General features: G+C 41.4%; 1 protein-coding gene across 4 annotated transcripts in view; it reads left to right on the plus strand.

The window, feature by feature from the left end:
• ralgapa2 (Ral GTPase activating protein catalytic subunit alpha 2) overlaps positions 1–12786 on the plus strand; it is a 249713-nt gene that overhangs the window by 138952 nt on the left and 97975 nt on the right. For all 4 annotated transcript variants that reach the window (XM_084310739.1, XM_084310741.1, XM_084310740.1 and 1 more), the window contains 2 exons: positions 7097–7225; positions 10234–10362. In XM_084310739.1, the coding sequence (XP_084166865.1) occupies positions 7097–7225; positions 10234–10362 (258 nt within the window). The remainder of the gene's footprint in view (positions 1–7096; positions 7226–10233; positions 10363–12786) is intronic.

Below are 12786 nucleotides of genomic sequence, written 5' to 3' on the forward strand. Positions count from 1 at the left end.
ATTACAGGTGTGTGTGTGTGTGTGCGTGCGTGCGTGTGTGTGTGTGTGTGTGTGTGCGTGCGTGCGTGTGTGTGTGTGTGTGTCAGACAAAGCACCAACAATAACCCTCTGTGTGTGTGCGTGCGTACGTGCCTCGTGAAAGTTGTGGTCTTTTGTTCTGTGAACACAATCCATCTGCTGCCTCTTTTTATTTTTTTTGTCTTTTAGTGATGGACTGTTCCAATATTTAGCTTACCTGTAGGGGACAGAGGGACGCTTCCTCTCCGCCATGCCTCTACTGCAACAACCCCTCTTATACAAGGCGTTCCTCCGTCTGTCACCGCTCTACACACTCTCTATTCTTTTTTTGTTCTCATACTCATGGAGAACATGGAAGTAACTAATACTTTCTCTGTTCCGATGCGTGAGTCACGGTTATTTATATTTCATTTTCATTTATTCGTTTATTTGGAAGGGACAGCGTGTATTAATGGACAATACATATAAATGCACTGTAAATACACAGGATTTAGCGAGGGATGCTAATTAGAGTCACATCGGGCTCTCGTTGAGATGTGCAGCACTACTGGTCTCAGTGGGTAGAGAGCTCAGTACTCTGAGCCTGGCACTGACACACTGCCAGGGTTAGGGGCGTTATTCCCCTGGGGCCACCCATACTCACAGATGTCTAGGGAGGTGTAGTCTCGTGTCACTTTAGTTTCCCGCGTGGTCCACCCGTATAGGGATTTATCATTGGGAAAATGTATTATCGGCTATTGTAACAATTCTGCCTCATGAACATTGGCAAGCTTTCCATTTTTGCACAAAATTAGTTCCCCTCTATCACTAACATTATTGTTTAAGCGTTTTTGGTTGAAATAAAAGTATACGTAATTATTTAACGATTAATTGCGAATTGTTTCATGTTGAGCTATAGATTGTGGATGAATACACACAGAAAGGTACACCGTGCCAATGTTCATGCTTTATTTGTTTTAAACGAGACGATTTAGAAATGTGTCCATTGGAAATACATTGCAATTTCAAGCGAGGTGGACCGGCCGGAAACAACAATTACGTAACCACTACACCTCCCTATGTTGCCATTCCATTGTAAACCGCGTTGAGTAGTTAGTACTAGAGAAGGGCTATAGAAATGCATTCATTCATTATTTCCTCTCCGGCGGTTCCTCAGTCCATAATACCAACCAGAGGAGAGAATATAGTGCTGCAGCCGTTTCAACCAAAAACACAGAAAGAGGCTCTTTGCCACTGACTGACATCAGGGCTGACCTCTTTATTTACAATACAGCCCTGGCCTATATTTTATTTAATTTTATTTCATAATTATATTATATTCTACTGTGCTTAACTTAGTTCATATTTCATTTTATCTTACTCCACCTCTTTATTGTATTATCTTTCTGTTAACTCATTGAGAGCCACGCCCAGCTTTTCTTGACCATTTTCACGATATTTCACAATCTTTGCGGGGCTATTGTATATTCTATATTATAGCTAGGGATGTCCCGATCGCCTTTTTTTGCTTCCGATCCGATCCCGATCATGTGATTTTAAATATCTATCGATCCGATCGTTTCCGATCCGATCTTTCACATTAGTAATAAATTTTGACGCATTTTTGTCAAACTGGCAGAGCGAGACAAGCCCATCTGTTGCCTATAGTCCGGGGCGCGAGCGCGGAGGCGTTTGTTATTACATTCACCCTGAGAAATGTGCTTCTGCTTCATATGAGAAATATTAAAAGTTTCAATATATGTTTGCACATTAGTATACATTCAGTGTTCGACTTACGTAATGGTCCATTCTGGTCTGAAACGCCGACGATAATCCTCAGTCACGTAACGTTATCCTCCAAAAGTTAGTCTGAAAACTTCGCCTCCAGCCGGCTGTCCTCCTTGCAAACATTGCAACTGGCTTGACTTTCTATTTTAAAATGCTTAGTTCCAAACCTCTGACATTAAGTCTAGCTCCTCAAGTCAGTGGATATTAACCGTGTTTCGGGAGCGACGTGTTGTACTGTTGTTGTTGTGAAGTGGTCGAGCCGCGTGTAGCGTCTAAATTAAAGGGGTGTTTGTTGCAACGGTGAAAATTAAAGGGGAATGTGTTTGTTGTGGAAAATTATTCTGCTCTGTGTGACAATAAATACATTAATGATGATATATTATATGTAATTTAAAACCAAAACTAAGGCCTCCGTATGAGTTTAAGACGTGGACATGGTCATGTTTGTTGAATAAAAATTTTCTTTTTTTGACTGCCGATTTTTATTATTATTTTTTCCCGATCCCCGATACTCTGAAAAGCACGTGATCGACGCCGATTCCGATCACGTGATCGGATCGGGACATCCCTAATTATAGCTATGGAGACAATAGTATGACTCATTTAACAGACACTATTTCTAGTCCAACATGTAAAAAAGAGTTTGTTTCTACAGACGGATATAGTTTATTACATGCTAAACATCGCCCATTTCCAAAATAATCCAGTCTTTTTCCATAGATCGTGAGATAAGACGTGTTATATGCAATATTATAAGCCCAAATCTTTCTGGTTAATCCCCTGAAACCCCAAATACTCCCAAATCAAAGGTATATACCATGTACATATGTGCCTTCACAAAATCATCAAGGGGGGGGGGGGGGGGGGGTAGTCTTACCCCGAAAATGTAGAAGAAGCTTGGTTTAGGTCCTGTAAAATAAGACACTGTGATCGTTACAGAAACATGCTTCAGGTTCGGTAAAATAGACATAGAATATACCTTACCTTAGCCAGAAGGTACTACAAAAAGAATAATTCCAATGATCCCATCGGAAAACTATAGGTTTTGAGGTGAGCAGATCTAGCTATTGCTCTGCAAGAGCTCCTCCCCCTCAGAGCGAGTCTTGACAGTCCAGTTCAGACATTGTCTCTACTGATCCCTTTCTATCAGAGTTCAAAAGGTAGGCGATACTGCCACCTGGTGAGATTCGATCGGCATTGCAATTCCAACGTAGGCAAACGAGCCAGGGACACCTAGAGTCATCCGGATGAACATTTAGAATGGCGATCAAAGAAAAAAGATCAAAGGATCTAAAAATGTATTATGTTTTTGGCGCTCAAGCGTTGGCGGTGAAACACGTAATATTACGTGTTTGGCCGTCAAAGAGTTCATGTCTGTCCGCTAATGTCGCACCGAAAACGACCAAAGCAAATTCCTTGTATGTGAAAACTACTTGGCAAATAAAGACCTTTCTGACGCATGTCAATCTGGTCGCTCCAGGCAAAACTATGTAACGCCCCCATCCACACTTTCCCAAAGCCCCCAAAAGAAAATCCAATCATCACCAACACATCACCATATTAATATCAAATGAAGGTCTACACTTTCCCAAAGCCAAAAAGAAAAACAAATCAAAACTATTTCACGTATAATGGCAACATCAAATGATGAAATTGCCATCAATTGTTCCACGTTTTCCCAAAGCCAAAGATAATGCCAACATTTCCATGTAGCCTACTGACTCAACCAGGTAAAGTTAAGGTAGGCTAAATGATGTTGTGGGTATCAGAGGGTTACCGTGGTTCTTGACAGCCTGTCACCTGACGTAGCCGTCCCACCAATGCACCAACTCCAAGCTGCATCCTCTTCACCCACTTGAAGTGGATTTGCGCATCTCACCATCATTTTCACCTGCTTTGCCTTTTGGAAAAGTCTAGTTGGCTACCTTCACCTTTTGGCTGCACTAAACCAATGGAGCTAATAATGAGATGCAAGGGAGCGCCAAGGAGAACCGCTGACACTGGTCCTGACCAGTGTTCATTTAGTCAACGAAAATGATGACTAGATATGGTCATCAACAAAGCTTTTTCCCCTGACGACAACGAGATGTCACGTTAATGTAGATCATGTGATACTAATGAAATGGCGTTGACTACAAACGACGACACAATGTAGTTTACAAAATAAAATCTTGCCGAAATCTCCATTTTAAAGGTCCCGTGTCTTATAAATGGCCTTTTCCAGTGTTAACTACTGTAACGTAGCGCAACCATTCGCTCAACAACAGAGCTAGTGTAAATACCGACACTTCCTCAGGGCTGTACAGTGCCGTCTCTCTCCGTCTGCCCGATCAGGAGCGGGGCTGAGTTACACACTAAAACGCTCACACTCACACATGCATACGGGTACTTGAGAGTCCGTGCTGAAGCAGAGCGGAGAAAACGAAATGTTCGAAAAGGCTATCGTTAAATAGCGTGACCCGTGTAACGTGTGTAACTTGTGTTCCGTGGGGAAAGACCGTTCATCACTGCATACAACTTTGTTTAATCCAAATATCCATTCAGAAACTTTGTATTATGAAATAATTCTGGGATGTCTGTCTGACTATTTCCCTGCCTTGTTTGGTGCGAGTTCAGCTGACACTGTTGACACGCCCACTACGCAAAGCGTGTGCTCACACACACACACACACACACACACACACACACACACACACACACACACACACACACACACACACACACACACACACACACACACCACACACAACACACACCACACACACACCACACACACACACACACACACACACACACGCACACACACACACACACACACACGCACACACACACACACGCACACACACACACACACACACTCACACACACACTGCTCTGGTCATGCATCCACTCAACTCATGGAAAATACAGCATCAGGCTATAGTTCTAAAAGTATCTCTACTAATAAAATTGAGTATTGAACCATTTTTAACAGAGTATTGGGTGGGACATTCTGATTTAAGAACTTTCTAAATAAAATAGAAAGTCCCAAAATAGTTAATTTATCAAAAAAAAAATCTTGCAAAATAATAAAAACGAACAGCTAAAGTACCGAACCGTTAAGCAGTATCAATAAGAGTAGTAGTATCGATAAAATCCTAACGATACCCATCCCTAATGAACACTGTTATTACACTGTTATCAATGAAAGAAGAAATGTTTGCAGCTGTGGTAATACTTCAGTTGGTTTATTATAAAAGATACAAACCTGAAAACAAAAGCACTTAAATGTTAAATAAAAGGACCACAGTAATGAGGCAGGAGGAACATGTTTTTTTGCACTATAATGGTAAATTTTTTATTTAAAGTGCCCCTAGTGAAAAAGCTTAGCGTACAGCCCTGTTCCTCAAACGGGTGGCGTGGGTGCCGACAGAGAGAGGCAGAGAACGAGTGAGAGAGAGCGAGAGAGAGAGAGGGACAGAAGCTTCTCTCTGGGAAACACACTCACACACACTCCCGACCAAGCGAGCGGGGCAGGAGCTTCTCTCAAACACACACACACACACACACGCGCTGGGCAGAAGCTTCTCTCGGGGAAACACACACGCAGGGGAAACACACTCGCATATCACAGTCAACCTGCTGCAAAATATCATTGTGCACGCTCCCACGCGCGCGCCCATATTCCGATCTATGCAATAATATTCACAGGGGTATATATTGTCATTTGAAACAAGTTACCAATGCATTGTCCTGTGGGATTATGCCCCCCCCCCCCCCCCCCCCCCCCGCGGCGAAATTAATTAGTATCCCCCTCAATCTCTCTATATCTCTCTCTGTCTGCCAGTGCAGACTGTGGGCGCTTATGGGCGGAGCCCAGCCCAAAACAGCTTGAAATCTTGAAGTGGAATAATGCTGCTTTAGAGTACTTGATTAGAAATACAAAACAATGAATTTCTTTGAAAAAAAATTTACAGATGTGTTCCATACACTCACAGGAATTGTGTAAAGTTGCCCAAATAGTGAAAGGAATGGCAAGACATGTCCCCTTTAAGACGAGACAAAATTATTATAACTTTTAGAATAATTAATGTTATTATTAGTGCAGCATTTCCGTTTCCTGTGTGCAGCACAAACACTTTGATTAATCTCCTCACTCACGTTATTTGTTCTTAGCCAGCATTCTAGACACTGACAGCGGTAACTGCAAACGGCATGGGTTTAATGGAACAATGGCGGGGCAACAGGGTCTCTGTGGTCTTGTATGCAGTGGGCTTGGACTTGGCAGACTGTATTGTTGAAAGTGAAAGACGAGGAGGAGACTAGTTTGAAACGAATTGCTACGTTACTGTTAGCATTAGCAACTAGCTAGCTGTCAAATCATCTCTAATTCATTCTCGCATCCCTTTACTTCTCACGCTGAATACTAATGCAGGAAACAATCCCACCGCCGCCACCACCAATGTAACCAAGGAATAGTCCGCCTATACTTTCAAACTATAGTAAAATAAAATCACGGGAGAATTGATATCTGATCATCAACATAACTGTTTTCTTCCTTTTTTCCACTCCACAACACAACAACGGACCTGTCACAGGCGCTCGCCCTGCAACGCCACCTAATAACGTCAGCATCAATAATAACATAGAACACATTAAATAGCTTACATAAGTCTAACCAGCTAGCACTAACATTATCTTGTTTTTGTTTAGAAAAAGCTCACGCCAATTTATGAGCCTGTAACTGAGTGGCGAGGCAAAAAGAAAGACTAAATTGGGACTAAACGAAAAAGACTAAGATTAAAGTGCTCAGACCTGTAGTTGACTAAAACTTGACTAAACGACAAATAGATAAAGGTGACAAAATATTAGGGATGTTCGATATTGGCTTTTTGACCTATACCGATATTGTCCAACTCTTAATTTCCGATAATGATATCAACCGATACCGATATATGCAGGGTCCCCCCCCCCCCCCCCCCCCCCCAAAACGGATTTAGCATACTTTTGACAATAAATAAAATCAGAATTTGTTCTTACTTGCTTGCCTGGGTAAATAAAGGTTAAATAAATGTACAAAAAAAAAATATATATATATATATATTTTTTTTTTAAACCGATACCGATAATTTCCGATATCACATTTTAATGCCAATATCGGTAGGCCGATAATATCGGACATCCCTACTAAATATGATGGAAAAAAAGAGCTAAGACTAAAACAAAAATAAAAAATAGCTGACGAAATTAACACTGCACTGGTCCTGACTAACATACATTTGTGTCTGTGTCTGTGTCTGTGTGTCTGTGTGTCTGTGTCTGTGACACCCAGGATGTTCTCAACATAGTGATCCGCTCCTGCTCGCCACGCTTCTTCTTCCTGGGCCTGCCAGGCTTCACCATGCTGGTGGGAGACTTCATCACTGCTGCTGCCCGTGTGCTCAACTCAGAATCCTCAGAGGTACATGCATGCATATGTGATCATCTGTGTATATGTGAACACATGTGATCATCTGTATGTGATCATATGTTATCATCTGTGTATATGTGAACATATGGGATCATCTGTATATATGTGAACATATGGGATCATCTGTATATATGTGAACATATGGGATCATCTGTATATATGTGAACATATGGGATCATCTGTATATATGTGAACATATGGGATCATCTGTATATATGTGAACATATGGGATCATCTGTATATATGTGAACATATGGGATCATCTGTATGTGAACATATGTGATCATCTGTGTATATAATAACAATAATAATAATATATTTCATTTGTAGTGCGCTTTATAGTTGTGGAGCAAATCTCAAAGCGCTACATTTTAAAAGAACATAAAAAACTAGCAAGAGTAAAAGAAGAGAGAATATAAAATAAGCAAGACTAAAGCTAGTAAGGAGTAAGAATAACACTAAAACTAGTAAGAGTAAAAAAACATAAAATAAATAAGAAGGGCTAAAACATATGTGAACATATGTGATCATCTGTATATATGTGAACATATGTGATCATCTGTATATATGTGAACATGTGATCATCTGTATATGTGTGAACATATGTGATCATCTGTATATATGTGGAACACATGTGATCGTCTGTATATATGTGGAACACATGTGATCATCTGTATATATGTGGAACACATGTGATCATCTGTATATATGTGAACATATCTTATATGTGAACATATGTGATCTATTTGTCTTGAGTTAAGTAAATATTTACTGTAGCTTATGTAGTAGGAACATCATACCAGCCCAGATATCGCTATATTAAGAAAAATAAATATGTTTGAGACAACATTTAAACCACAGAGGACGGCATAGCCCATGTGCTGCACACAGCAGCATCACACCTGGACAAGAGGCAGGGGAACTATGTGAGAATGCTATTTAGCTCAGCATTCAATACCATAGTCTCCTCCAAACTCATAGCCAAGCTCAGGGACCTGGGCTTGAACTATGACCTCTGCCAGTGGGTCTTGGACTTCCTGATGGGCAGACCCCAGGTGGTGAGAGCAGGCAACTGCACCTCCTCATCCATCACTCTCAACATAGGGGCCCCCCAGGGCTGTGTTCTGAGTCCCCTCCTCTACTCCCTGTACACACATGACTGTGTGGCACAGCGGAACAACAACACAATCATCAAATTTGCTGACGACACAGTAGTGGTGGGCCTGATATCTGCAAACGATGAGAGGGCCTACCTGTAAGAGGTAAAGGTTCTAGCGGGATGGTGTCAAGAGAACAGCCTCTCCCTGAACGTCAGCAAAACAAAAGAGATGATTGTGGACTTCAGGAGGTCGGGGGTCAGGGACTACAGCCCCCTCAGCATCGACGGGGCACCGGTTGAGAGAGTGAACATTTTTTTTTATTTTTTTTATTTCTCTTTCTCCGATTTTCTGTTTTTCTCCCCGTCCAATTTGGTCGCCGTGCCAATTCCCCCCTCCCCTACCTGGCTGCTGTGTGCATGTTCTCCTACGAGTCGGTACAAGGGCGCCCCGAAGCCGACCGCACGCTTCCTCCGATGCGTGTGGCGACTGCCAGTGACGTCTTTTCACTTGGCAGCGAGGGCTCTCATTGGTGAAGTGTAACGCGTGGGAGGGCATGCTATCTCCACCAAGTCCTGCCCCCGTTGAGCAAGCGCCGAGACCTGACCTGTAGGCGTCGCTGTCCATAACGCCAGATTCCCACCCACCAGCTTCCCACCCCCTAATACTGCCAAATGTATTAGTATGAACGACCAGCCAAGCTGGTAGCAACGCCGAGAGCTGGGCTCGAACCCAGCATCTCCTGCGTTGGTGACAAGTGCAATCTCCGCTACGCCACCTGACCGCCCGAGAGTGAACAGTTTTAAGTACCTCAGAGTCCACATATCCGAGGACTTGACATGGACCACACACATTGACAGTGTTATCAAGAAGGCACGGCAACGCCTCTACTTCCTTAGGCGCCTAAGGAAGTTCCAAGTGAGTCATAAGATCCTTAAGAACTTCTACTCATGCACAATAGAGAGCATCCTGACTGGCAACATCACCTCCTGGTTTGGGAATAGCACCGCACAAGACCGTAGCAGACTACAGAGAGTGGCCCGTTCAGCCGAACGCACAATTTTCATTGTATACTTGTATGCCGTGACAAATAAAACTCTTGACTAAGAGAATAATCAAAGACCCCAGCCACCCAAACAACTGCCTCTTTGAACTGCTGCGGTCACGGAAGCGATACCGGAGTCTCATGGCAAGCACAGAGAGACTCAGAAGGAGCTTCTATCCCCAGGCCATCAGGATGCTCAATGAACAATAACACTATGTAACAAACCATAAAATTCACCCACAGCACACACTTCCACACGTACACACTCACTTTAAATAAACAACTCACTGTAGCACCCACTTTACTCACCTTAGACACTTAACACACTTTATATTTATTGATAAGAGATTTGCACATCTCTCATACCTCATTGCACCTCACCACCACGAGGTGGCACCACAAGCTAAGCTATTGTATATTGTTGTAACTCAGTTACCTTCTCTGCCCTGCATTGTGTATACATTGTATATACTGTATATATGTATATTGAACATTTTAGTTTTGTTTACACTTGTTTACGTACTTGACTTTCTATTTTATACTTATATTATACTTATTTTATACTATCTTTTTATTTTATCTAGCACATTCTCAGGAGCAAAACAGAAAGAAGCATTTCAAACAAAAGTATTCTGTATTTCTGTATGACAACTAATAAAGAAACTTGAACTTGAAACTTGATCATTGGGAGTTTCTGCTGAGCGTCTTTCAGCAGAATCACAAATAAAGACCAAATCTGTTTTACTGTATCCCTCCCTAATGCTGTATAGTGAGCTCATGTTTTAGTAGTTTTCCTGGAAGTGGGCTGTCATTAGTGCCTTAATGATATCATGTTGTTGTTCTGTCCTCTCTGCTAGGCTCCCAGGACGGAGGCCCAGACGGTCTTGGGCTCTCTGGTTTGCTTCCCCAACCTCTACCTACAGATTCCACTACTGCAGACGGTGCCTGGCTCTGACGACATCGTCGTGGGCAGCGAGGACATCAAGGTACAGTAGTACTTCTCCAAGCAGTGGTTCTCAACCTTCCCCATGTCTAGGACCCCCACGCTGATACACATGAGGCCGTGGACCCCCGTTTGATTAGACTTTGCCCCAGAGGCCCCCACCTGAGGAGATTGTTAATAATAATGCAGGACTTTTAGAAGTTTTAGAGGTTTTAGAAGATTGTTGCCGTTAGATGTGACTTGTAGGGCTGAGCCCAAACGTTTGAACGTTACGACCTTCGTTTGTTACGTTGGCATTCGAATCTTAATGAATGGGTTCGAACCTCCGTTTTTTTTTCACAAAATATATATCGCAATGTGATAGAATATCACATCATGTTGTGTTTACAATAATTTGAAAGTCACGCACGAACACAGACAACAACACAGTCTAGTCAGATGAGGAGGCGTCACCCGTCTTATTTCATAATACAACATTTCCGAATGGACGTTTGGATTAAACCAAGTGTATGCAGTGATGCTGATCTTTCCCAGCGGAACACAAGTTACTTAACGTTACACAGGTATGTTATGCACGTTAATTAAGTCAGACTAACACGTTTAGCTGGCTAACGTTAAGATAGCAGGAGCCGTCGGCCAACAAAGATGTTGTTTCAACAAATGGATTCACAAAATGGATTATCATCCAAACGTTATTGAAGCCTCCTGTGACCAGTAAGTAGGTACTACTACTCTTAATAACCGCAGCAATATGCGCATATGCGCTACGTTATATGCGTAAATGTGCGCTATGTGCCTTAAGTCAAGACTTGACAGTACTGAACCAGAACAATTATTTAGGATGATAATTTTGCATGATTAAAAACGATGGTTCGAATGTCCATTCGAAAAACCCTGGCGAAGTTCAAATCCCAAAAACAGGCTTCGGGGACAGCTCTAGTGACTTGATGGGGAGATAACTTTGGAGAGAGTGAAACCTATGATTAGTCACTCTTATATATTCTCTCAATGACATTGAGTGAATTAAATAGTGAAATTAAACTTTTGCCCATTTGTTCTGGAGACCCCCTGGAACCTCCCCAAAGACCACTGGGGATCCCCGGACCCCTCGTTGAGAACCACTGAAATTCTGGGAATAGATGAGACATGTTTTTACGACATGATGTTTTGCTTTCTATCTGGAAATATTTTTTAAGAATTAGATTTGTACATAGAAGAAATATATTTTGGAGCTTTCTGAACCCGTCATATAGCGCTTTGACTCCGATAACTAACGAAAATAACTATCTGACCAGAATGTAGGCTACCAGTAATACTAACACATTGACTAAAACAAGGTAGATACAGTATTTACATGTTTTAAATTAAATTGTCCTGTTTTATCCTACACCATAAATGTATTGATTTGAGGTATTTAAATAACATTAAACTGTAGCCTGATAGGTCTATATCTAACATTACTCCAAGTGAAGAATAGAGCCACGAGTTATTTCAATTAGACCTCATTGACCACCATGATCTTAACATGTGTATAATAACTCCTCCTCAGTCCTGAACTCGGTTAACTTGATTACTTTCAACCCTCTGAAACCTACTGGTTAGTCAGTGGATCATCCAAGATAATTTGATTAAAAAAAATGTAGCCTTTATTTAACCAGGTTTGTCCCAATTGAGATCCAGGATCTCTTTTACAAGGGAGACCTGGCCAAGAAATAGCAGCAACACAAAGTTTCAACACACACATAGACATTACAGATAAAAGTAACGTTACAAAATGGTCAAATAAAACAGGTACAATCTTAAATTATCATTGGTGATATCATATGAATATTGAGATTACAAGGAATCTATTGATACCAAACATGTCATGCTAGCTTAGTTTACCAGGAAAGTGGCGAAATATCCTAAGTGATGGTTTCTTTACCACGACACCTCCCATCTCCAGACCCCAAATATTTAAGACAGCGGCAAAAAACGCTGTCTTATATTTGGGCCAATATGGTATTACAATATATATATATATATATATATATATACCGGTATATATATACCGGTATATATATATATATATATTACAATATGGTATTCCAATACAGGAATGTTTTACTCCTAAGCTTATTAACATTAGATTACAGTTATGTAAACATAACTTCCCCAAAATGCAGGAAATATAGTATATAGAAAATGTCTATTATAAAATATCTTCATGAACAAATTATGGGAGACTTAATGAATGAATCAGACTGATGTAGACTCATGCATGTTCGGGAATTTGTGTGATGGGTTCTAGAGGGTTTCCCGAGTCCTCGGGTGGTTAAATCTGCGTGATCCATAAAGTTCTCTGAAAACCACCAGTTCAAGTAAAAACACAAATCATTCATTCGGTAGTCAGAGGGTTTTCACACAATAGGAGCAATTTATTTGTCTCAGAGAGAAAGATGTAGTTTCATAGAACCCAAAATATACC

The sequence above is a fragment of the Notolepis coatsorum genome (assembly GCF_963971535.1).
Source record: "Notolepis coatsorum genome assembly, chromosome: 3".
In the NCBI taxonomy this organism is placed as follows: domain Eukaryota; kingdom Metazoa; phylum Chordata; class Actinopteri; order Aulopiformes; family Paralepididae; genus Notolepis; species Notolepis coatsorum.